Raw genomic sequence first — 26540 nt, 5'->3', positions numbered from 1 at the left:
AGGCCCATTTATAATGTATTTTTATCCAACTTTACTAATTGCTTTGAGGGATCTGAATGCTGAACATTGCTCACGTTCAGGCCACAAAAAAGGACGACATACAAATTCCAGGTGCTGTTTTGACGTGAAAATAGAAACATTGCAAAAACTTGATTTTTTAACCGGAGTAAGGGAATGAAGAACCAGACGATGTAGGTTTAAGGTGAGACAGGAAAGATAGGAACCTGAGGGGTAACTTTTTCACTCAGAGGGTGGTATGTATATGAAAAGCTGTCAGAGGAATTAGTTGAGGCAGGTACCAGAACAACATTTGGACAGGTACATGGATAGGAAAGGTGCAGAGGGATATAGGCCAAATGCAGGCAGATGGGACTATTGTAGATGGGGTATATTGGTCAGCAAGGGAAAGTTGGTCTGAAGGGCCAGTTTCTGAGCTGTGTGGCTCTATGTCTCAGCCGGTCAAGCAACAGTGGAAAGAGAAACCAGTTAATGTTTCTTAGGTTTCTCTTCCAGAAATCAGATATTAGATTATCTTTCCACTGTTTGAGTGGGTCTGTTCTTCCCACATTCCTTTTTAATGTTCAGATTCCATAATCTGCAGTGTTCCAGCAGCTTCCAGATAGTGCACTCCTCATCTGCTCAACATTGAGCAAATGTTCTCTCCTCCCAAAACACAATAAATCCAGAGAGCTGGGTAAAGTCTCAAGAGGCTCAGTCCATAGAATTCCCCAGGTGGAGCAATGCTGGAGTTGAAGCAGCTAGAAGTTTAGCCAGTAGTTTACTGGCAGGAACCAAAGGCAAGCTTTCCATCCCTGTTCAACTACGTGTTAGGAACTTTGCACGCAGGATCAGCTGGAATCAGGTGCAAATTAGGTTATCCTCAGTGACAGGTTCCATCCAGATTTTGTTCATGATTGATTACATATATTTTTCAGTCGAATTTGGGCCAATGCTCTAGGGCCAAGCACAAAGGTTTGGTTCGGGCACTGTATCTGCTCAAAGTCCTCCGAGTGCAATGGTTAACAGGGCGACCTAATCTGATGGCGCAAAGCTCATTGAAATCTGAGCAGGTGGGAATCTCAATGTGGAAGAGAGGAGAAATATTCAACCTTTCCGACTGATATTAGTTTCAATCACTATTTTAATGAATATATGATTTAGTAACATTGTTCCCTTCCTTGAAAACTCCCTCAATCCTCTGGATTTCAATTCTAACCTATTCTGTTTCCAACTTGTTCAGGACCCAAAGTTTGATGATGAATCCAAGATTTTGAAAACTCGGAAGTACAAGAGGTAGTTCTGCAGCGGAAATTTGAGCAAGTTAAAGAAAACGAGAGCAGTAGTAAGGCAGGGGACCAAATCGACACGGAAATGAGCGAAATGCACCCATGAGTATCTGTTACCGACGGGAACTAATGTACCAAATAGGGGGAAACCTAGTGCATCCCAAAGGGTCTTCTCGCAACCATGGATATGGAGATCACGGAGAGAAAGAAAAAATAATGGAGAGTCGGCAAATGCTTAGCAATGAATCGCATGCACGACACTTGCAGAGTTACATTTGTTCTCACTGTAGGGCTGACGTCTAATTCAGAAAAGTCTGACTGTCCACTCCCACCCTGGGCGATGTGTTCACTGAGCTGCCAATCGCCGACTCTGGGCAATTGAAATCACAGGGTGATTCTGCGCCGTTTGCATTTTCCTGGTCCAGTCATGGATGTTGTGGGCTGCATTTCGCTTCTGGTTCACACCTCGCTCACTCTGGCGGCTGCCTTCCTGGTCTATTGGGCGTTTAAGCAGAGGCACCCAGCGGCTCCACCGTGCATTGGCGGCTGCATTCCATGGATCGGGGCTTCTTTACGCTTCGGGAAAGCGCCGCTTGAATTTATCGAGCAAGCCAGGCAGGAGGTAAAAAATGGAAACATGATCATTAAATAAAACTCTGCATTAGTCTGTGTGCAATAATAATATTGTGAAGAGAGGAGAAATATTCAACCATTCCGACTGATATTAGTCTCAATCACTATTTTAATGAATATATGATTTAGTAACATTATTCCCTTCTTTGAAAACTCCCTCAATCCTCTGGATTTCAATTTTAATCTATTCTGTTTCCAACTTGACTGTTTCCAGTCTGAAGAAGGGTTTCGGCCCGAAACGTCGCCTATTTCCTTCGCTCCATAGATGCTGCTGCACCCGCTGAGTTTCCCCAGCAATTTTGTGTACCAATGATATTGTGAACATCACCGTGTAGGACGGCTTCATCAATAGGATTCTACAAGAAATAACCCTTATTTCTTGTAGAATCTTGCGAGATCAGATAATTGGTATTTGGGATGAATTTGTCTCCCAAATTTAGCAGTGCCTCTCCCCCTTCTGTAGGACACATTGCAGCTTCTTACAGTCCGTCGTGGTTTGAAGAAAAAGTCTGCACTGATACAAAAACGACTGTACTGCCACACAGGCATTATCAATGTCTGTAAAAATGCCGGTCTTGTTTTGCTCCCTGACAATAAGAAATGCTCAGAAATCCATCTGCTGGCTCAGTCAGTAATTGCACTGCCTGGTGTGGGAGCGATTCGAGCTCAAGTCTACAATGATTTGACATTGTCAAATTGTCATTTAGGTCAGGTCCAATGGAAATATTGCTTGCAGCCGCGTCAGACAGCACACAAAGAACATAAACTATGCATAAATCACACATTAGTTATTCATGACAGTGGAAAGAAAATGGCTATATACAAAACAAGATATTAGTGCGAATACACAATTAAAATACAAATCCGTGGTAATGCAAGAGGTGGTCCATGGAGTTTAGTTCCTGGGGTAGGTTCAGGTTTCCTATGGGTGATGAGCCTCACTTAGTAAAATCTTGCTGAGGCTCAATATGTAGCATTCTCATCCCCAAAGATCAGAAGATAGACACAAAAAGTTGGTGTAACTAAGGGGTCAGACAGCATCTTTAGAGAAAAGGAATCGGTGACGTTTCGTGTTGAGACCCTTCATCAGTCTGAAGAATGGTCTCGAACCGAAACATCACCTGTTCCTTTTCTCCAGAGATGCTGTCTGACCTGTTAAGTTGCTCCAGCTTTTTGTGTCTATCTTCACTTTAAATCTGCATCTGCAGTTCATTCCTACACCATCCAAAGATCTAAAGTTGCCCATCAGTTTGGTCGTGACAACGCCACTTGCAATTCAGTTAACCTTGAGGCACTACGATTCCTGTTTAGAAATCTTGCCCTGCTATTAAAAAGTCTTACAATTAATCGCAATATCCCAAAGTTATGAAAGCTTCACTGGTTGAATGTGGATATTGTGTAAGAGTAGGGTTCTGTTGAATTATTTTAATTTTCCTGGCTAAGGTAAAGAAGAGAGAATCATCAACAAGGCAAGAAGCTACTTATACTTGCTGAAATAATTGGTGGACTCGAAAAAACAATATATAGATCAACATCTATTGCTATCGTTCACATATATTAATTGTAGCCACACAATATAGAGTCATAGAGCATTGAAACAGGTCCTTCAGTCCAACTTGCCCTTGCCGACCAAGCTGCCCCATCTACACTAATCCAACCTGTCTGTATTTGACCCATATCCCTCTAAACCTTTCCTATCCATATAATGGAGGAAATGATCCTAAATAAAGATATTTTAATTTGTAGTGTGGAGCAATTTTTACCGTGGTAGCTGCTGGGAAGCGACTGACCTTTGTTACAGAAGAAGAAGATTTTGAAATATTCTTTAAATCTAAAAATGTTGACTTCCAAGAAGCAGTACAGGAGGCTGTCTGGCGTACTGGTAAGAAACAGCATAAAATTACTGTACCCTAGTTTTATATGGTTTAATTAAATTATTCTAATAAGAGATTACTCAATTGAAGAAATTGGTGTGTTTGTTAAGAATGTTTTATTTATTTCTGTTCCCACCTAAACTATTATTAGTCCACATAATAAGGTTATGACTGAGTCCTTTTTGTTTGATTTCTGCTTGTTCATTCCTTGTCCTGAATGTCATCGGATATCTTTGGGAAATTCTCATAGCTAATATCTATATACATCATCTTTATTAGCTCTCTCTGCTTGTTTATAGTTACAATAATTATTTAATACTTTTTGATGACTGTAAGCACCTTATATAACTTGTCAACAGCTTCTATAAGTAGGAAGAGTTTCAGTAAGAGTCACACAGCTGTTCATGACATGATGAAATGGAGACTGGGTCCATCGAGATTACACCTCTTCTGCAGTAACCTATCCAAGGAATTCCATGAATGTCTCATGCACCTTGGAACCAAAGGCACGGATGACTTGTATAACCTTGTCTGGTAGGTGTCTGTAATATCACTATGTAGAATATATACTGTAAAGATTGTAAAAAAACAGGCATGTCTTTCCCATCCCAAATATGTCAGACAACTTTTTTTTCATAAATGTTGCATTAATCCATGCACCACTTGCAGATGTATTACTTAATTTTACAAAACTCTACAATGTGTTATTGAACTGGATGCCCAAGTTCAGACAGGGATAAAAAAATCTGTGTTGAAGTTGAGTTGACCAAATATAGGAAAATTTAGTTGAGTTGAGTTGACCTATATAATACAGGAAAACATGTAGTCATTTTGACATGACAAAATACTTGTATCTTTATAGGTGGTGAGAGCAGGTATTGAGGGGGGTTGTTCTGGGACACCAGAACCAACTGTTGAGCCTTCCAGAGGTGTCGTGGTCCTAACTCAACGAAACACCAATGAAGGGAGGTGCCCACTTGATAACCCCAATGATATATACTTGCATCTACTGGATTCGTTTTTTTTTAGAGAATTAATATGTAGGTAGCTATTTATTTTTGCACATGGAGTCATTTATTGTAAGTCAGTGTATTTAGTTAGATAATACTTTGGTTTTGGACTTGGTTTTTTTAGTTGAGTGCTTATCCTGGAGTTATAGCACATGTACTTTGTGTTTTAATTGTACTGTAATTTATCTTGTATCTCAATATTTAAAAATGTTTATTTCTTTTCATCGAAAAATATATAACTCTATTACCTAACAAGGAATATAGAGAAAACATTCTGATTGAAGAATCATTCAACAGTTGAGATGAAAGTGCTGGTGTTTTCATACATCTCTGACACTTTAAAACAAAAACAAATGCAATATTTCTGATGTCACAGAATTTGATCTGGTTGCTATTATTCGAGATCTATCTGACCCAGAAGTATCAAATGTGTTACGTTTATCGCTGCATTACTTGTAGAAAAGGAAATATTAAATTTAAAGACTGCGTGGATGAACTCCAGAAATTGTTCATCCCTGTCTGGCAAAAAATAAAACTGGGAAGGCGGCTCAACCGTGGCTGACGAGGGAAGTCAAGGATAGTGTTAAAGCCAAGGAAGAGGCATATAAATTGGCCAGAAGAAGCGGCAAACCAGAGGACAAAGGGGTTAATTAAGAGGGGGGGAAATGAGCATGAAAGAAAGCTTGCGGGGAATATAAAAACTGACCGTAAAAGTTTCTTTAGGTATGTAAAAAGGAAAAGATTAGTGAAGATGAATGTAGGTCCCTTACAGTCAGAGACAGGTGAATTTATATTGGGAAACAAGGAAATGTCAGAACAGTTAAACAAGTATATTGGTTCTGTCTTCACTAAGGAAGATGCAAACAATCTCCTGGAAATACTAGGGGACCGAGGATCTAGTGGGAGGGAGGAACTGAGGGGAATCCACATTAGTCAGAAAATGGTGTTAGGTAAACTGCTGAGACTGAAGGCATATAAATCCCCAGGACCTGATGGTCTGCATTCCAGAGTACACAAGGAGTTGGTCCAAGAAATCATGCATGCATTGGTGATCATTTTTCAATGTTCTCTCGACTCTGGATCAGTTCCTGTGGACCGGAGGGTAGCCAATGTAACTCCACTTTTTAAGAAAGGAAACGGGGAATTATAGACCAATTAGCCTTACATCGGTAGTGGGGAAGATGCTTGAGTCGATTATTAAAGATGTTATAGCAACGCATTTGGAAAGCAGTGACAGAATCGGTCAAAGTCAGCATGGATTTATAACAGGGAAATGCTGTCTACCGTGCACCTGTAGAAGTTTAGGAGAATCATCTTCGACATGCCGAATCTCCATAATCATCTCAGGAAATAGAGTTGCTGATGTGCCTTCTTTATAATTGCATCGGTGTGCTGGGTCCAGGAAAGATCTTCAGAAATATGCACGCCCAGGAATTTGAGGTTTTTGACCCTTTCCACCATTATCACATTGATGTGAACAGGATTGTGGATCCTCATCCTTTCCCTTCCAAAGTCCACAATCAGTTCCTTGGTCTTACTGATGTTGAGAGCCAGGTTGACAAAAATGCTGGAGAAACTCAGTGGATGAGGCAGCATCTAATGAGCGAAGGAAATAGGCAACGTTTCAGGCCGAAACCCTTCTTCAGACAGGTTGTTGTGTGCTGGCACCATTTGGTCAGTCGGTCGATCTCACTTCTATACTCTGACTCAGCTCCATCTGTGATTCGTCCAAGAACAGTGGTGTCGTCGGCGAACCTGATGACGGAGTTCGCACTATGTCCGGCTACATAGTCATGGGTATAGAGTGAGTAAAGCTGAGCATGCAGCCTTGAGGTGCTCCCATACTAATTGTTACTAAGGATTAAGTGTTTCCGCCAATTCGAACAGACTGTGGTCTGTGGATGAGGAAGTCGAGGATCCAATTGCAGAGGGATGCGCAGAGACCCAGTTCCGTGAGCTTGGTAACCAGCTTGGTAGGGATGATGGTATTAACTCAGTATAACTCAAAGAAAAATCATCAATTTTCTGGGTGAAAGGTGGCCCTCTAATTCTTTCCTTTGGTGACCATTTTTTATTCATCTGTTAATAAAAAAAAATAAAAAATTGCAGATACTGGAAAATTGAAATAAAACTGGAAAATTCCAAAGACACCTGGCAAGTCCTGCAATGAACAGTGAAAAAAGGGTAATGTTTCTTCTATCTGAGCATGGTGCAGCCTTTCAGATTCAATATTGAACTTTACAACTTCAAATCATTCACTTTCTCTGCCTCTATAAGAACTGAAATGCTCCAATATGCTAGATAGAAAAAGCCTCTTCACTGAAACATTAACAGCGTTTTTGTACTGTAGTATGGTGCAGTTCTTACCGTGTGAACTGCTGGGAAGTGACTGACCTTTCTTACAGAAGAAGATTTTGTGATACTCTTAAAATCTAAAAGTGTCATCTTTCAAGCAGCAGTATTGGAGGCTGTTTGGTGCACTGGTAAGAAACAATATTGAACTCTACAACTTCGATAATTCACTTCCTCTGTCTCTTTAAAAGAACTGGTCAGTCAATCAGTGATAATGGCTGAGATTTTCCCTCCATTAGTGCAGGCTGTCTTTCTGGTTGTGTTCCACAGTCCTGCATTTCATATGTTTTACACATATTCTCATTCTCTCTCCCTAGTTTCATTTATTTTTGGTTCCTTTATTCAAATTCTCTTTCCCTCGCGCTCTTGCTCTCTCTCTCTCGTTCTCTGTAATTGTTCCCATTAACCAATTGACTAGATTTCCTCTATTACAGTTAATAAAACAACCATGGCCTCACTTTAACTGAGATATTCCCTTTGTCTGATCCACTCCCCACACTTTCTGTAATTTCAGACCAACTTGTTCTCTCTCTCCAATTTTGGGACAGGATATCCAATCTGAAATGTTATCTCTGTTTCTCTTTCCACAAAATGCTGCCTGACCTCCAGAGTATTTGCAATATTTTTCTTCTGCGTCTGAAATGGGAGGGGGTTTTTTTAATAACAAAAAAAGAACTGAAGGTTTGCTGCGCGGTAAAAAATAATATTTTCAGAGTTGATTGAAATAGATTCAGCTGTATATAAAATATCCTAATGTATTTTTGCAATGTAATTATTCTGCAACAGTTCAGAACTAAAAAAGATTCTACCCCTCTTTGGGTTTCATTGTTGGAAGATTAATTGTAATAAAATGGCAACCCATATAGCATTGCACAACATTGGGCTTGAATACAGCTTGTTTAATTTGAATTCACTCATTTACTTTCTAGAGACCTTCTGTAATGTAACCTATGATGAAAGAATGAATGCAAAAATAATGATTGCCTGCATATAAGGAAAATAAGGATTGTCTGAAGGGTCTCGACCCGAAACGTCACTCATTCCTTCTCTCCAAAGATGCTGCCTGTCCCACTGAGTTACTCCAGGATTTTGTGTCTACCTTGCTGGCATATAGCTCATTCTTAATTGCTCATTCATTAAACCATCATCCATACACAGAGTATTGCTAGGCAGTTAAGACAAATGGGATTTTACAGTTGAGTCCAGTCCTATTCTAATTCAGCATTCAGCAAATAAAATTATCTTCAATCTTAATGTTTCTAAAATTTCTACAGGAAAGTTACCAGTATTGGCTGCCTTGAGAAAACAGCTACTAATTGTAATGCTGTCAAAGCTCTATTAAAAAAAAAAGAACCTTTTGCATTTTTTATTCTTATTTCAATTGCATTTATTATTACTGAAAAAGTCCCCACAGATTTGTATTTTATCAGTTAATATGAGAATGTAAATGAACATTGCTTGATCTGTATCAAGCCCAACATTTGATTGTTTTTTTCAATCTAAGTAGGGGAAAGCTGTTCGCAAATTATATATTTTTCGGCAAGTATTTAAAATAGTTTCTTTTGCTGGCAGGCACAGTATGTTTCCTGCAGTGGTGAACAACCTGTTTGGAAGATGTATATGTCCCACTGATAGAAATACGGTTAAAGAGTTTGAGGAACACTTCCAGAAGTTCGATAGTGGTTTTGAATTTGGTTCCCAATTACCAGAATTTTTACTGAGGTGAATATTCCATTTTCTTTGCTACTTATGATTAAGGTAAATTTTGGTACATTGAGGGGAAGGGGATGAATTTCTGGAGAGGTTTTTCTGCATGTCCACTAACAAAAGCCCTGGAAAATGATACAGATGATAGCATGATACCAAGCAGAAGACACCAAGATTGCCTGTTTGCAGAAGACACCAAGATCGCTGGAATTGTGGAGAATGAGGAAGGCTGTCAATGTATATAGCAGAATATAGATCAACAACAAAAATGGAAGTGGAAGTGGCAGACATAGTTTAATCAAAGCAAGTGTGAGGTGTTGCACTTTGGCAGGACAAATGTAAGGGGAAGGTGTGTTGTTGATGGCAAGACCAAGCTGCATTGATATACAGAGGGATGTTTGTATCAAAATCCATAGCAACATAAATAGATAGAATGGTAAATAAGGCATATGGTGTGCTTGCCTTCATTGGTTGGGGTATTGAGTATAAGAGTCATGAAGCTACGATACAATTTGGCTGCATTTGGAGGATTGCGTGCAGGTCTGGTCACCTCAATTACAGGAAGGATGGGGGGGCTTTTGAATGGGTGCAGAGGAGATTTAACAGAATGATGCATGGATTAGGAGATTTAGCTACAGGGAGAGGTTGGACAGACTTGAATTGTTTTCTCTGGAATGCCGAAGGTTGCGGGAAGACCTGATAGAAGAACATAAAATTATGAGAGGAAAAGATAGGATATACTGTACAATCAGAACCTATTTCTCTGGATGGAAATACCAAATACTAAGGTCAGAAGGGCAAAGTATAAAGGAAATAGGTGGGACATATTTTCTTTACAGAATGTAGTGAATGCCTGGAATGCGCTAGCTGGGGTGATTGTGGAGGCAGACAGCATGATGGTGTTTAAAAGACTTTTAAATAGGCACATGGATATGCAGGGAATGGAGGGATATGGATCGTGTGCAGGCAGATGAGATTGGTTTATCTTGATATCATGGTTGGTACGGACATTGTGGGCCAAAGGGCCTGTCCTTTGTTGGAATGTTTTATGTTCTGTGTTCTATTATATGGATTCAGACTTTTAGTGTTGTAATTATTGTGCATTGTTGAGTATAATTTGCACCTGCGGTATAGTTTCTCATTGATAACGGCTGTGGTACAAATGTATTTCCACGATAACCATGTAAATATGCTTCTTCCTTTAAATATGTAACATTTTGGCATTTCTATCATTTAAATTTTTGTCTGCAGAGGCTGGTCCAAATCGAAGCACTGGCTTCTATCGCTCTTTGAAAGTGTCGTAGCCAAGGCTGAAAATATGAAACCGGCAGATGATGACTCAAAGGTAACCACGGATTTCTTCTATTGAATTAATCTCAATGTAAACACAAATAAAACTAACCTGCTGTTTGAATTCATCCAGCATCCAGCTCTCCCTACCTCTACTCCAGATCTCTGCAACTCATTCCTCCACTTTGTTTGCTGATCAAATCAGCCCCATCTATCAATCTTTATCCCCTGTACCCGACTCCCCAGCATCTACTCCACCACCTACCAAGGCCCCTCCTTTCAACATCTCCACTGACCTCCTTACCCCTCCTCCACACTGCTTCCTCTCCCAGTTTGACCTGGTCACCCCTACTGAAATCTCCAAACTCATCAGCTCTTCCAAACCCACTACCTGCTCCCTCGACCCTCTCCCCACTCCCCTGCTGAAGTCCTGCCTCCCCGTTCTCTGCCCCTACCTCACTAATCTCTTCAACTCCTCATTGTCCCAAGGAATTGTCCCCTCCGCTTTCAAAACTGCTGCTGTCACACCAATCTTAAAGAAACCTGGTCTTGATCCCTCCTCTCTCATTAACTACCGCCCAATCTCAAACCTCCCCTTTCTTTCAAAAACCCTGGAGCGTATCGTTGTGTCACAACTTCATTCCCACCTCCTTGCGTATAACCTATTCGAACACCTCCAATCTGGCTTTCACCCCCTCCATAGCACAGAAACTGCTCTCCTCAAAGTCCTCAACGACTTCCTCACCTCTGCTGACACTGGTTCCCTCAACATCCTCATCCTCCTCGACCTGAGTGCAGCCTTCGATACAGTGAACCATAACATCCTGCTTACCAGACTTGGGGACCTTGGCATTGAAGGTTCTGCACTCAGCTGGCTCTGTTCCTACCTTTCCAACAGATCCCACTTTATCTCTCTCCATAACCACACCTCTGCTACAGCCACAGTCACTCAAGGCGTTCCCCAAGGCTCCGTACTCGGCCCCCTCCTCTTCATCATCTACATCCTCCCCCTTAGTCATATACTCCGCCACTTCAACCTGGACTTCCACTGTTACGCCGATGACACCCAGATCTACCTCGGCATCAAATCCCCCCACAACCCCCCCCCCCCCCTCTCCCATATCAACTCCTGTTTGTCAGCTATAAAAACCTGGATGCAACATAACTTCCTCAAACTCAACAGCGATAAAACAGAATTCCTCCTCATAGGCTCCAAATCCACACTCAGCAAAATCAATAACCCCACTCTCACCATCGACGGCACCACTGTCTCTCCATCTCCCCAGGCCCGCAACCTTGGCGTGATCTTTGATTCCACCCTCTCCCTTGAGCCTCACATCCATCATGTCATTAAAACCTCCTTCTTTCACCTCCGCAACATCACCAAAATCAGACCCTCTCTCATACCTCCCGCTGCTGAAAGACTCATTCATGCCTTCATCTCCTCCCGACTGGACTACTGCAACTCACTTCTCCTTGGCATCAGCTCCACCTACATCAACCGACTCCAACTGGTCCAGAACGCAGCCGCCCGACTCATCACCCACACCAAATCCTGGCATCACATCACTCCAGTCCTCAAACAACTTCACTGGCTTCCCATCTCCCACCCTATCACCTACAAAATCCTGGTCCTCACCTACAAAGCTCTCCACCATCTGGCTCCCCCATATCTCACTGACCTCCTCTCCCCCTACCAACCCTCACGGTCCCTCAGATCCACATCAGCCGGTCTCCTCTCCATCCACAAATCCAACCTCCGCAGTTTTGGGGACAGAGCCTTCTCCAAGGCAGCTCCCAGGCTCTGGAACTCCCTCCCCCAACTGATCCGCAATTCCGTGTCCGTCACCATCTTCCAGTCCCGCCTCAAGACCCATCTCTTCACCTCTGCCTATCCTTAGCCCCACGTCCCCCTCCCTTTTCATCTGTGCTTGAATTGCCTCATATTGTGTTTTGAATTGAATTCTGTCTTTAATTTGTGTACTAGTCATGTCTCTACTATTTATTTCATTCCGCTTACATGTTTTTCCTCTACTTGCTAAATTTTTGTAAGGTGTCCTTGAGACTCTTGAAAGGCGCCCATAAATAAAATTTATTATTATTATTATTATTATATTAAAGTACTGCATAGATATTTAGTTTTTTTCAGGTTATACTGTATCTAACCATACACATCCCATGTGCTGAATAAAAGCAATATTTTTGCAATATTCTGGCTGCATTACAACTTATAGCATTTTATTAAATCATTTGATCCCATATATTAAAATGTTCATCATTTATTGGTGCTGATTGTGTTCATTCTTCCAGTTTTGTGTACAAGTCTCTGGAGTGGGACTGCTGTGAGCTGACCATAGTTGACACTGCAAGATACCTTGTAAAAGATTAAAATACTGTTGCTGACTTTCTCCAATGCACCTACCATGAAGTTTAATCCCATCTACACATTTTTTTCCAGCACTATTTAATAAACAATATCATTCTTGTTATCTTTACTAACAGTATAACACAGATGTGTATAATGTTTTGTGAAGTATGGTAATTAATCACAATTTTAAAAGTAGTTATTAAATGCTGGATCAATGCCTTTATTGGAAATGGAATTGAGGGCTACCATATGTTGCCAGAAATTATAAAATGACGTAGGATAAATTGCTTAAAGGTTGGAAATGTCAGACCAAGGAAGTCATGAGATCTAGAATGGAAATATAGAATATGGCTTAAATGTTGGTAAAACACTGGTTTGCAACTGATCAATTAAAGGAACAGTCCTTGGATAGACACAAACTGCTGGAGTAACTCAGTGGGTCAGGCAGCATCTCTGAAGAAAATGGATAGGTTATAACTCGGGTTAGGACCCTTATTCAGTACTTCTTCAGAAGGAATAGTCCTGTCAGACTGAATAGTGTTAAGATTGTTATACATTTTATCTGTTTTTATCGCTAGGATGTTTAGTTACTTTTTTATCTTCTGTACATACTGGCATTACATTTGGAGAACTAATGCCTTTGTAGGTAAATTCTGATAATCCAATATATGATTGTTCAAAATCCCAAAGGTTCAACATGATCTGGCCCACTCATTTATACATAAAGTCGTTGTTTTCTGCAGACTGCAATGTATGACAGGAATGAGGATCAGTCGGGTGGGGATCAGCTACCCTGGGGAGAGGTTCAGGAACATAGGTTGCTTTGAGACCAGAGCCAGGGTCTGTCAAACCTACCAGCCCGACGCATCTAGCCATGGCTGTATATCTGCACTCCAAATGTGAAGCAAGTACATAATCAGGAGACAACATACTCAAACTGAAAATATCCTCGAGATAAAGCAGGTAAAAATATAAAAATCTTAACACTATTTAGCACACATCCCCAGCAACACACTGAAACTCACCAGGTTTTGATTCCCACACTCTCTTTGAGAGCTCAATTTTCCACTCTGTTTAAACTCACCTGGTTCATATATTATTGGGTAAAATGTAAAAGAAAGTGAAAGTGGGGAGTAGAAGGAGTAATAGTTGTCAAAAATACATTGGCCTGGCACCAGCAGTCTTGTGGGAACTAGATTATTGGAGTTTTATGGAGAGAAAGCTTCAAGTGGTACAGGTTTCATAGAGCTCCTAACCTCTAGTGCTCTCTACGTGGTATTTGCAAGTTAGAGAACTTGAAGTCTCCCATGTGCTCCAGTTTCAGGGGGTGTTAATGGACATGTGTGGGAGAATAGTTTATAGGGGAATCGGATTGATGAGAATGCTCCACGAGCTGGAATCAACTCAGTGGGCTAAATGGTCATTTTCTTTGTCCTACGGGTATATTTTAATGTAATAAAAAGTTAATTGAAAGTTTCAGATTGAGTAGAAATGGAATTGTTGGTTCAGCAGTTCTTGAAAACTCTTTCACATAATGGTAAAGACATCATTTATTCTGTCGGTACTTAATAACGTTTAATTGGGCAGTTGTGACCATTTACACATCGTAAAAGAAATGCAGCAGTAAGCGCCTGGAAATATGAACATGCCATCTACAGATGTTAAAACGTGATCATTAATTAAGATGAGCATCAAGGTACTGTACACAATTAAATATAGCAGGTCAAAATTATTCAGTGCTATCGAATAGGAAGAGGCATTATTCTTGGGTGCATAAGCCCCATAGAATAATATTAAGACATTAAATTTGAAACACAGCTGGTGAGGAAAAGTCAAAACTTCTTGCAGTTTATGGACTCGGGATGTTTCAAACCACTTTACAGCCATCAAGTAGTTTTGGAAAAGTCGCTGCTTTTGTAAAGTAGGAAAGGCAATAGGTAATTTATGCATAGCACACTACCAATGGCTGGCTTGTTTCCGTGCTTCATTACTATGATAATCTGCTCTAGTGAAGTTGATTGAAGAATAAGTATTTGCCAGTACACCAGGGATATTGCTGTTGTTATTCTTCAAAATAGCTCTGCAAAACCTGTTACATCGACATGAACATGGTCCAGGGTTTAAATATTTAACCTGAAAGACATTATTTGAAGTAAGCTATCCCTTAAGCTCTACAATAGTGTGTCAGTCTAACCTTTGGTACTCAAGACTCAAGGTGGATTTGAATTCACAAACTTCTAACTCAGACTCTAGCAGAAATGGAACTCAATTGCCTCTGTAGCTTAAGGTCCAAAATTACTCCCACTAAGCATTTGAAAAAGGCAAAAATAAATAAGTTCTCATTTTTTAAAAACTTTTGTTCAATCGTCATCTTGTATTAAAGGCTTAACTCTCTCATGAGATAAAAAATCTGTTTAGAAGGGAAGTATCCAAATATAAAACCTTATTGGAGATTAGTGTTTGCCATGATTATTCTGTCATGTTCTGTCCCTGCTGCAGTGGCCTTTGGAGCCATTACTATGGAAAATGACGATAAAAGAATGGAAATGCCTTGCAGCATTCTGCTTTGGATGAGCTGATAGATGATAGTCATAGTCATAGAGTGATACAGCATGGAAATTGGTCCTTCGACCCAAATTGCCCACACCGACCAACATTTCCCACCTACACTAATCCCACCTGCCTGTGTTTTTCCCCATATCCCTCTATACCTGTCCATCCATATACCTGTCTATTTTTTTCTTAAACGTATCAATAGTTATATAATGATTAAATTAAGTTCCCTTCATTTAATTTTGATCATCTTTCATGAATTCTCTAGAAAGTGATTTTTATCATTGTGCCTTTGATGGCATTATTGCTTAAAGATTGGACCTTAGGTTTTCACAAAATGCTGGTAACTCAGCGGGACAGGCAGCATCTCTGGAGAGAAGGAATGGGTGATGTTTCGGGTCAAGACCCTTCTTCAGACCTTAGGTTTTGTTGATGTGCAAAGCACTAAAGCAAAATGTAATGCTTCAAAAAAGCATGAAATGGGGATATTCTTGTTATAGAGATAGTTATTGTGTTTGCTTCACTTTTAAGAGCATGGAAATGCAACCTGCACTTTTCACATTTGGCAATTGCTCACTGGACACTCCACATTATTCTCCCACTGACCCACGGTTAATGGTTTAAAGGTTCAAAGGTCTTTTATTGTCACATATACCAATTAAGGTAGAGTGATATGCAAATTACCATACAGTCATACTAAACAAAAAGCAAGAAGACACACAACTACATAAAAGTTAACATAAACATCCACCACAGCGGATTCCCCACATTCCTCACTGTGATGGAGGCAATAAATTCAAATTTGATCGAAGCTCCCACGTCGGCCAATTGAAGCTCCCGGGTTGGGGTAGTCGAAGCTCCTGCGGCTTTATGCTCACAAAGTCGGTCTCTAACCAGACACCGCGAGCTCCATGATGTTAAAGTCCACTGGCTCCCGCATTTGGAGCTCCGAGGTCGATTCCTGGCAAAGGAATTGCGAGCTCCATGATGGTAAGTCCGCAGGCTCCCGCAGTTGGAGCTCCCGTCCGAAGTAAGTCTCCAGCAGAGGCCGCCAACTCCTCGATGTTATGTACAGTGCGGACGGAGATACGATACGGAAAAAAATTGCATCTCCGTCGAGGTAAGAGATTAAAAAAAGTTTCCCCTCCCCATACTCCCCACATAAAACAAAGCTAAAGTACACTAAAAACATCCATTTAACACATACTATTAAAACAACAAAGAAGGAAGGGACAGACAGACTGTTGGTGAGGCAGCCATTGCTGGCGCCACCCAGTGTAGATGGTTTAGCACATTTAAAGAGATCTGCTGTCAAGGAAATTAAGTAGAATGGGAGGGAGAAGGAAAATTAGGAAATTAGTGTAGGTGGGGGATTGGTGAACAAAAGTGAACAACCCATATGCCGTTCACAGAAGGATCAACTTTTGAAGAGACCAATTTTTGTTTCCAATAAATTTGTGGAAACATGTTCTGAACATAAAAATGAAATCTGGTGAGATGACACTTCATATCATGCATAATTCAATTATTGTTTCTCGGTCACAACCTTGTGATTCAATTTGTCATTAACTAATTAAAACGAAACCGAGGCATCGATGGGCAGCAGCACGGGAACATTCAGCGATGCCCAATCCAGTTTCCTATTGGGTGGCATATTCATTGGATCTTGGCACAAACACTTCATAATGGGCAATTTTTGCTTTCTATGTATGTTAGAATAAATACAGGCTTCCATGGGTAGAAATTCTGGTAACTAATGAATTGCCTGAATTGTTATTTTTCTTTCAGATGCAGGTTAATTAACCATTAATTGCCATTCGTTTCAGACTTTGTTGCAACATCTTCTTGATACTTTGGATGGGAATTCTACTGCTAATTACAGTTTATTGATGCTCTGGGCTTCCCAAGCCAATGCACTTCCGGTGAGTATCTGAACAGCGGGCTTTTTTCTGCTCAGATATAGCAGAATATTGGAGAATCACGTGAAAATTTCCAGGCTCTGGGATGCCTTTAGATCTTTAAGGAGAGTTAGCATGTCTTACAACGTGTTGCTGGTGCAAGGTGGAGTTACTGGTTGTATTTCAATTTAATCCCACAATAAAGGTATTTGCTGCTCCAGTTTATTCGTTTGGTTATTTTCATGCTGGAGGTAACAAAAGCTTGATTTACATTGTTGGAATGGAAAATCAGAAAAGGCTTACTGCACTGATACCTGGAATGGGCAGGCTGAATTATGGGGAAGTGTTGGACAGGCTAAGCTTTTATCTGATGGAGATTAAAAGAGTGAGAGGTGACCCGATTGAAACATGTGCTTTTTCTTTTCCTTTTCCTTTTCCAGATCACATTCTGGACGCTTGCATTTATTATTTCAAGCCCATTTGTTTACAAGACCATTATGAAAGAACTATGTTCAGTCTTTGATGACCAAGGTAATTTCTTGAAACCATGAATGTTGGATAAGGGCATTTCAGTCATCATAAACATGTGAATATATTGGCAATAAGATTAAATGCATAGAGTTGGTTTAAGATCGTTTTTAAAAATCGTGATTCATTACAAAGGTGCTAATTGTCCTGTGATTTCCCATAGATCTCAGTAAATGTTTGTTATGGTGCTTCCTCTCTGATGTCTCGTTTTCTTTATTATCAATGATTGTCTCAGAAAGATGATCATGGAAACACTGTTGAGAAAAGTTACTTACAAAAGGATCACCAACTCAGAGAAAACTTTTAAATTCAATTAGCTCTATTTGAATTCCTCCTCTTAGTTCTCCCTTTCAAACCTTTCCCCCTGTAAGGACAAACATCCCAGCTACTCCAAATTCTAACACAAATCATGTTCAGTTCAGTTCAAATTTATTTGTCATATGTAGGTTAATACAGGGTCAACGGTACAATGAAATGTGTTTGACAAGACACATTTCATTGTACCGTTGACTCTCTTTGGGTGTAATCTCCATCAGATAAAATTTCTCTTTGGTGTCATTTCAATAAACCACCTGTATCCCTTCTCAAGGACGTTGATGTCCTTCCTAAAGTATGGTGCCTATAATTGTACTCGGTACTGCAGCAGAGCCAACCAGTGTGTACCACAATCTCTTTTATATTGAATTCAGTAAAATTTGTTTATCATGTATTCATGTTTCTCTCCACCACCACTTTAATGGAACTATGTACCTGCACCCCTAGTTCCCGCTGTTCTACAACATTCCACAGATTCCACTACTCACTGAAAATCCTGCCCTGGTTTGTCCTACCAAAATGTAACACCTCACATTTATCTGAATTAAACTCCATCTGCCAACCCATGGACCCAGTTGATCCAGATTCGGTTGCATTTTTAAACAACCTTCTCTCTGTGCACTGCACCACCATTTTTAATATAATCCGCAAACTTACCAACCGTTCACATTCACATTATTAATATACATAATGAATCATCAATCCCTGTAGCACACCACTTGTTACAAGCCTCCAGTCTCAGAAATCAGACTGAAGAAGGGTTTCAACCCGAAACGTTGCCTATTTCCTTCGCTCCATAGATGCTGCCTCACCCGCTGAGTTTCTCCAGCATTTTTGCCTACCTTCGATTTTCCAGCATCTGCAGTTCCTTCTTAAACACCTCCACCCTTAAAGTTAGTTTCCAAAAACGGGCTTGATTTTTATGAGCATGATAATGGACCAAAAAGTAAATAAAGTTGGATTACTGGCCACAGTAATTGTATCAATGGAGAATGCATTAAAAATCAAAATGAACACATTCAACTATTTAATTGCAAGATTAATAAGGAACCGTTTTTTTAATTATGTGACAAACCCAACAAAAAATGTATTGTCATCTTGGTGTTCTGAATGTCCTCAGTGTAACCATTTTCCTATACACCTGGAGTGGGGTCAAGACTATCTCTGTTTATTAAAAAGACAAGTCTTCTAAATTCATGTTGCTTCTGGTTGGAATACGGTCAAACTTCATCAAATGTTTATTGTTAATGTCAAGTAAATTTGCATTATGTGGAATGCAACATAAAATGGAACTACTAAATAGGTAATAAAAATATATGTATCACATGAGTGCCATATGATGATCATCTCCAACAACATCAAGTCTAACCTCCTCCCATTGATATTCAATATATTCTCATTACCTAATATCCTAACATTAATACCTTGGGGATGAGAGTGAAAGGGGTGGTCACCTTTCCTACATATGGAGTGGACGGGGTGGTTGGGTATTCAAGTGTGGGTGAATAATTTCCTGACATTTTTAATCTTATCTTTGTCTGCAAGACTGATGCCAGGGATATAGTGAAATATTCACCTCTTACATGAGTGCAAATCAGCAAAACAACTCTCAGGGCATAGTAATTGCTTGACTAGCACATCAAACATGCATTCCCACCAATGTTGGTTGCAGTGGTGAGCATCTAAAAAATGCCCAGTGCCAACTGTTCAAGAATTTTCAAATTCTTGCCCCACCCATGATCCATACCTCCCAGAAGGATAAGGATAACAGGTGCATGGAAACACTGCTGGTTCCCCACCAAGTTGTGTGTCATGCTGATTTGGAAATGTATCGCCATTCCTTCACCATCGCTGAATCAAAATCCAGCAACTCACCACCATTGCACTGTGGAGGTACCTTCACCACATGGTCTAGGGGTGTTCAAAAACGTTTACCCCCACATCTCCAAGGACAGTCTAGTGGACATTAAATTGATAATCTTATTAGTAATATGTAATGTGGATAAAACTTATTAAGCAGTATAACAAAGCACACCAATAGATTATATAGGAAGAGATGACAACATTCACTTACTTGATTGTAACGTGATTTGGTGTCACCTTGAAATTGCCAAAATATTTGCATGCACTATATAGCTGTGTCCGTTTGATAAACTAATACAATTTCTGATTCCCACCCCCCCCTCAATCTCTATCATTCTGCTCTTCTGATGGGAAAAAAATATTGCCAGGCATTTTCACTTGTGCATAATTAAGTGGCTTGCATCATTTTAGTAACTGCTTTGAAAATTTTGTGTTGACTGTTACCACTGGATTCAAAACTGTTTTGTGATAAAAGTTACCAAGTGCTGCGTTCTTGCTCTTGTTTTTTTTTTTAATTCCTAGGAAGTAAAAAGATCGAAATCGAAGAAACTGATCTTGAGAAGCTCCCGTACTTGAAGTGTTGCATTTTGGAGGCAATTCGTTTACGAGCTCCCGGAGTCATAACTAGAAAAGTGGTGGAACCTCTAAAAATTAGAGTGAGTATGGCAGGATTTGAACTCATGACTCTAAACCATTGGTTGAGCTGTCTAGATTATTTGGCCAGTAATCATTGTATTACTGAAGCTACGAGTGGGGGATTCCCAAGTTAGGGAAGATTTAAATTTCCTATGCTGAGTTATGTAGGCGGTTGTATCAGATAATAGTAGATCCTCTTCTGGGACCAGCCCCACAAAGAGTCACTGTGCTCTTGAACCATGTTCTGATCATCACATTACAGGAAGAATGCTAGAGAGGGTGCAGAAAAGATTCACATTAATTTAATTTAGTTTGAAGGGCTTGAGCTATCAGGAGAGATTGGATAGACTTGGTCTGTTTTCCTTGGAGCAAAGTAGGCTGATAGATGACATGATAGAGGCATATAAAAGCATGAGGCATAGATAGGATAGATAGTCAGTGATTATTTTTCATGGTACGAGTGTCCAAAACTAGAAGGCACAGGTTGAAGACAAGAGGGAAGACGTTTGTAGGAGATACGTATGAGCGATAACATTTTCACACAAACAATAATTGATATCTGAAATTAGTTGGTGGGGCAGGAATAGTAACAATGTTTAAGAGGCATCTTGTCAGATACTATTTTACAAAGGCCTTTTTCCACGATGTTCCATGACTCTTAACAGCCATCAGGGCCTGTCCCACTTTCACGACATCTGCTGAGTTTGCCCTTGACTCATACTCGCAGCATGGTCGTCACGAGGTCGTAGGAGGTCGTAGGTAGGTCGTAGCAGGCTGATGCTAGTCGTAGTTACTAGTGGCATCAAGTAGGTTGGGGTTTTTTTCTAGCATGATGAAAAATGTCCACAAGTAAAAAAGGTCGTGAATTAAGTTGTGAAAGTGGGACAGGCCCTTAATGAGTTGCAACTAAGCCAGAGTGGATTTTAGCTGGGACATGTATCATGCAACAGAACTTGAATATCTTGATAACAATAAGTGAGCGAGATAATGAATAATGAGCAGCTTCAGTGCATCCCTGTTCAACACACATTTCTAGAACAGAAGAAAAGTGAAGGAACGAGACAGCAAATTTGAGGTATTTTAAAAGAAGAATTTAATTCTGTAAATATGCACAATTATGTAAGAAATACATCTTATTTACTCTAGAATTACATTATTCCTTCTGGAGACATGCTCATGTTGTCACTTTACTGGGCACACAGAAATACCAAATATTTTCCTGAACCTGAAAAGTTTATTCCTGTGAGTATTTTTATCACTGCTATTTCTCTTCCATAAAATGGAACACAAACATTTCCTGGCATTTTAGATTCACACAGCAAATGTAACCTCGAATTGTTTTGAACAGTATTAATATTTTTTCACAGTAAATAAAGCAATGTTTTTGTCACTTTGAATGCAACAAAACAGAGTTGCATTATTCAGTGATATTAATCCATGGATATTAAGAATAATGTATTAATTTGACATAATTAGAAATTTATGATTTCAGTAATATGCTAGAAGAATATCTTGTCAGGTATATTGCAGCTTTGACATCTGAAATGTTGCATCCCATTCCTGCTATTTTCTTTTTAATCTCTCACTGTTAAATATTCTATATTTATCCACTACTGCATTTCTTCTCTAAATTTATAATTGTTAAAACCATGTCCCAGTAACACCTTACTTAGCATGTTCACCATTTCACTCGATTTTCTGTTTTATTTTGATCTCCACTTTATGGAAAGTTAGATACAGTCCATTAAAATATATTTGTTTTGCTTTTGCCCTGTTATCTATGGTGCTTATGCATCTAAAAATAAATTTGAGGCACTAGCTATTTTTATGTTAAAGTGAGGTTAAATTTGTTCTGTGTGTTCATCTTCAAACTTGAGTACATTTGCATTTAGATTTATTTGTGGATATTTTATGTCTTTATTGATACCTTTTAGGATTGCAGGAATGACTTCTGTTTCCATTAAACATTTTCCACAGTCTCTCATCACAGCTTAAGTGCATAATGCAAATGCATTTTGACTTCCAAATACCAGTATGTTCAAGTTGGAGTAGTGACCAGAAATCTATGCAAAACGTAACATTTTACAAGTTAATTCTAATTTCATGGGGCTCATATTCTCCTGTACTTGTGTTTGCTACTTTCCTGCTTCTGGCTTGATAGTTTACCAATCTATAAACCAATATCATCAAATCCCTCTGCTATTTTGTGCCATGTCATCTGTAATTTTACTTATAATGCCTTTTTACAGTTCTGAAAATCACAGCAGATCTTGATTCTAAGAGTCATTGTCCTATGGTCAACTTTGTACGTTGACCATTTCAAGGTCCTACCTAAACTAATCCAGTTATCAGTCCTTGATCCTTGGCTTTCTATATCTTGCCAATTCAAATAGTCATCCAGATACTTCTTAAATGCTATGAGAGTACGTGCCTCCACCACTCCCTCAGGGAGTGCATTCCACATTCTAACCACCCTCTGGGTGAAAGGTTCTTTCTTAGTCCACTGTAAACCGCCCACCCCGTATCCTAAATGAGTGCCCTCTAGCTTTAGACAACTCTAACATGGGGATACGTTTTCTACTCTCTACCCTGTCTATGCCCCTCATAATTTTGTATATCTCCATCAGGTCTGCCTCACCCTCCTCCCCTCCAAGGAAAAACGTTCCTCTCCAATCTCTCCTCATAACTTGAATGGTTCATCACAGGCAACATCCTGCTGAATTTCACCTGAATTCTCTTTTTTGTATATATTTATATAAAGGTCAAATTACTTGAACAATTTAATAATCAGTGCAACTCGTTTTCTATTTGATCGATCTGTTGTTATTTCTGGTAACCGCTAATTTCCTTCCATAACTTAGTCTTCCAGTTTGTCTTGCAATATTCCCACATTGCTAACCTTAAAAAAACTTTACACCCTGCAGGAGCGCTGGAAGGAAGCAGTCATTGAAAAACGAGGCTTTTTGGATGGCTTCATGGCTTTTGGTGGAGGCAGATATCAGTGTCCAGGAAGGTTGGAAACTGGTTTGGGAACATCTAGCTGCTGCTGCTGCTACAGCATTACATTTAGCCAAGCATATAAAAATAAAGCAGATTAGCTATATCCCCGTAGACTGGGATGTTGGACAGATCTTTAACTGTGTTCATAAATTATTGATATTTATTACGGTAATGGAATCTGTCCAGTACAGAAAACATTGTTTATGGAACAAGATGTAAACTTATGGAATCAGAAGTCACAATTAGTAAATAATCGAGATGAGGAAATATCTTGTCAGATCCTTGTCCCTAAGAATGTTGAACCATGAAGAATAATTATGAAACGACATTTACTGCTCAGAGCTTTTCAAAAGGAATAGAAGGATTGTTTATAGAGTACTATTGATCTATTTTTTGTTGGCTAAACACGATTGAATTTAACAATGTTGCTTTGTTTCTGGATTTTTCTTTATACTGCTGTTTTTTGTTTTTTGTAGATGGTTTGCATTGATGGAGATCCAAATGTTTTCTGCTCTCATACTTTACAAATATGAGTTTACTCTCTTGGATCCTGTCCCTAAAGAGGTAAAAGTAATGTAAGAATAGATTGACCATTTGTGTCTCGATGAGCACTGTTTTGTTTTGTCACTATTCTTTGATAGGAAAGATCGTGGGAGGTTTCATGACCATTCTAATTAAACATTTGACATTCAATTGGTGGCAGCTAATGAAGAGTTGAAATCAAGGCAGAGGAAAAATTGGCACCACATTATTGTCTAAAAAAAGACAACATCTGTGAGGGAGAGGGAGAGGGAGAGGGAGAGGGAGAGGGAGAGGGAGAGGGAGAGGGCACCAATAGACACAAAATGCTGGAGTAACTCAGCGGGACAGGCAGCATCTATCCAGAGATGCTGGATAGAAGGAATGGGTGAGCCGAAATGTCACCCATTCATTCTCTCTAGGGATGTTGTCTGTGCCACTCTTACTCTACCATTTTGTGTCTATCAAGTGGATGAATAGAAAGTGTCTGGTGTAGCATACTGCTGCCTCCTGCTGTTACGGTCTGTGTATAAGAGGCCAGATGGTGTGCACATGTACTGCAAGAGTAACATAGGCCTCTCCTGATGATCATGAGTTCTGTTAAGAAAATAGCTTACGCGTGTATGTACATAAGGATTCAGGCATTTGAATGTGACTGTTTTTGAGAGGGGTACAATTGACAAGGATGAAGAAAGATTTGGCACAAAAAGTTGGAGTAACTCAGAGGGATAGGCAGTATCTCTGGAGAGAAGGAATGGGTGACGTTTCAGGTCGAGACGATTCTTCAGACTGAAAGTCATGGGAAAGGGAAACAAGATATAGAAGATGATGTAGAGAGAGATAATGAACAATGATTGAAAGAAATGCACAAAAGTAAAGATGATAAAGGAAACAGGCCATTGTTAGCTGTTTGTTGTGTGAAAAGGAGAAGCTGGTCCGACTTGGGTGAGGGAGGGATAGAGAGAGAGGGAATGCCGGGGTTACTTGAAGTTAGAGAAATCAATATTCATACCACTGGGCTGCAAGCTGCCCAAGCGAAATATGAGATGCTGTTCCTCCAATTTGGGTTTAGCCTCACTCTGACAATGGAGGAGACCTAAGACAGAAAGGTCAGTGTGGGAATGAGAACGAGAATTAAAGTGTTTAGCAATCGGGAGATCAGGTAGGTTCAGGCGGACTGTGCGATGGTGTTCAGCGAAACAATTGCGCAATCTATGTTTGGTCTCGCCGATGTATCAGAGTCCACATCTTGAACAACGCATACAGTCGATGAGGTTGGAGGGGGTGCAAGTGAAACTGCCTAACCTGAAAGGACTGACAAGGTCCCTGGACAGAGTCGAGGGAGGAGGTATAGCGACAGGTGTTGCATCTTCTGTGATTGCAGGGGAAGGTACCCGGGGAGGGGGTGGTTTGGGTGGGAAGGGATGAGTTAACCAGGGAGTTCCGGTGGGAACGGTCTCTGCGGAAGGCGGAAAAGGGTGGAGATGGGAAGATGTGACCAGTGTTGGAATCCCGTTGGGAGGAGATACGAGTGAGGGCCTCATCTATGATTTGGAGAGGGTAACCCTCATTTCCTAAAGAATGAGGACATCTCAGATGTCCTGGTATGGGACGCCTCATCTTGGGCGCAGGTGCGGCTTGGACAGAGGAATTGGGTATAGTGGATAGAGTTTTTGCAGGAAGCAGGGTGGGAAGAAGTGTAGTCCAGATAGTTGTGGGAGTCAATGGGTTTGTAATAGACGTCAGTTGATAGTCTATTTCCTGTGATGGAGACTGTGAGATCAAGAAAGGGGAGGGAGTTGTCAGAGATGGATCTAGTAAATTTGATTGCAGGATGGAAATTGGTGGTGACGTTGATGAAGTCCATGAGTTCTACATGGGTGCAGGAGGTAGCACCCATGCACTCATCAATGTAACGGAGAGAGTTCAGGGATAGGAGAAAAATTGGACAGCAAGATATTGTATGAAAAAAAAGATTTTGCTTTTTCTTTGCAGAATAACATACTGCCCAATTTTTCTTATTTTTAATTGAACTCATTCCAAAACAGTCACATTCAAATGCTTGAATTCCTTCTTGCACACGTCCATACTCTGTACCTAAGCACGTGTCCTTGACCTGAGGGAACATTGCTTGTTTATTTCCAGGTTCTCTGCATTTTTGCAATATATTTGATTATTCTTCAAACTAGTGTATTAGCTCATTTTTACAATAAAAATTAACATGCTGCATATCTCATCCACGTCAAACAAAATGCTAGCAATTCTTGCTTGTATAACTATAATTCTACCAATTGTGGCAATTATTAGTTACATAGCTCTGAAAAATACATTGCTCCATAATATGTAAAGGTTTTGTGGCTGTATTAATTTTGTTAATTCAGATATGATGTTGAATATAATTTTTTTTCCTTTCTATCTTTTCTAGAGTCCCCTTCATTTAGTTGGAACCCAGCAGCCACTGGGTCCTTGCAAAGTTGAATATAAATCCCGATGACCACTACTTACTGTAAATGATACGGTCCCAAGTAACCTCTACTTGCTGTAAATGTTATTGTTCCAAATAAAGGATTGCAGTCAAAAGTAATTTTTATAATGTTTTAAAAGGACACACAAAGTATAATCTAAAAAAATAAATGAGAATGTATCTGATCTAATTTCCAAATGTATACATGTGTTGGACAACATAAAATTATAATGAAGAAAGTCAA

The 26540-nt window shown here is 39.9% G+C and overlaps 1 protein-coding gene across 1 annotated transcript; it reads left to right on the top strand.

The window, feature by feature from the left end:
- The first annotated feature begins 1376 nt into the window (after positions 1-1376).
- Positions 1377-26540, top strand: LOC116973346 (24-hydroxycholesterol 7-alpha-hydroxylase). Its single transcript, XM_033021322.1, has 12 exons — positions 1377-1908; positions 3666-3801; positions 4153-4327; positions 8728-8877; positions 10114-10207; positions 16900-16995; positions 17412-17502; positions 20200-20333; positions 21460-21555; positions 23238-23326; positions 23790-23877; positions 26258-26540. Exons 1-12 carry the CDS (start codon positions 1714-1716, stop codon positions 26324-26326), a joined length of 1413 nt encoding a protein of 470 aa, XP_032877213.1. The 5' UTR covers positions 1377-1713; the 3' UTR covers positions 26327-26540.

The sequence above is a fragment of the Amblyraja radiata genome, chromosome 5, assembly GCF_010909765.2.
Source record: "Amblyraja radiata isolate CabotCenter1 chromosome 5, sAmbRad1.1.pri, whole genome shotgun sequence".
Lineage (NCBI taxonomy): Eukaryota > Metazoa > Chordata > Chondrichthyes > Rajiformes > Rajidae > Amblyraja > Amblyraja radiata.
Note: the sequence above shows the minus strand (reverse complement) of the source record. Positions and strands in the feature narration are given on the sequence as shown.

What these genes read in the sequence shown, in the direction of transcription:
- LOC116973346 (XM_033021322.1), top strand. Translation starts at nt 1,714, where the DNA reads ATGGATGTTGTGGGCTGCATTTCGCTTCTGGTTCACACCTCGCTCACT. An exon ending in TCGAGCAAGCCAGGCAGGAG is followed by an intron (nt 1,909 to 3,665) that starts GTAAAAAATGGA and finishes TTTAATTTGTAG; the next exon opens with TGTGGAGCAATTTTTACCGT. An exon ending in CGGCAGATGATGACTCAAAG is followed by an intron (nt 10,208 to 16,899) that starts GTAACCACGGAT and finishes CATTCGTTTCAG; the next exon opens with ACTTTGTTGCAACATCTTCT.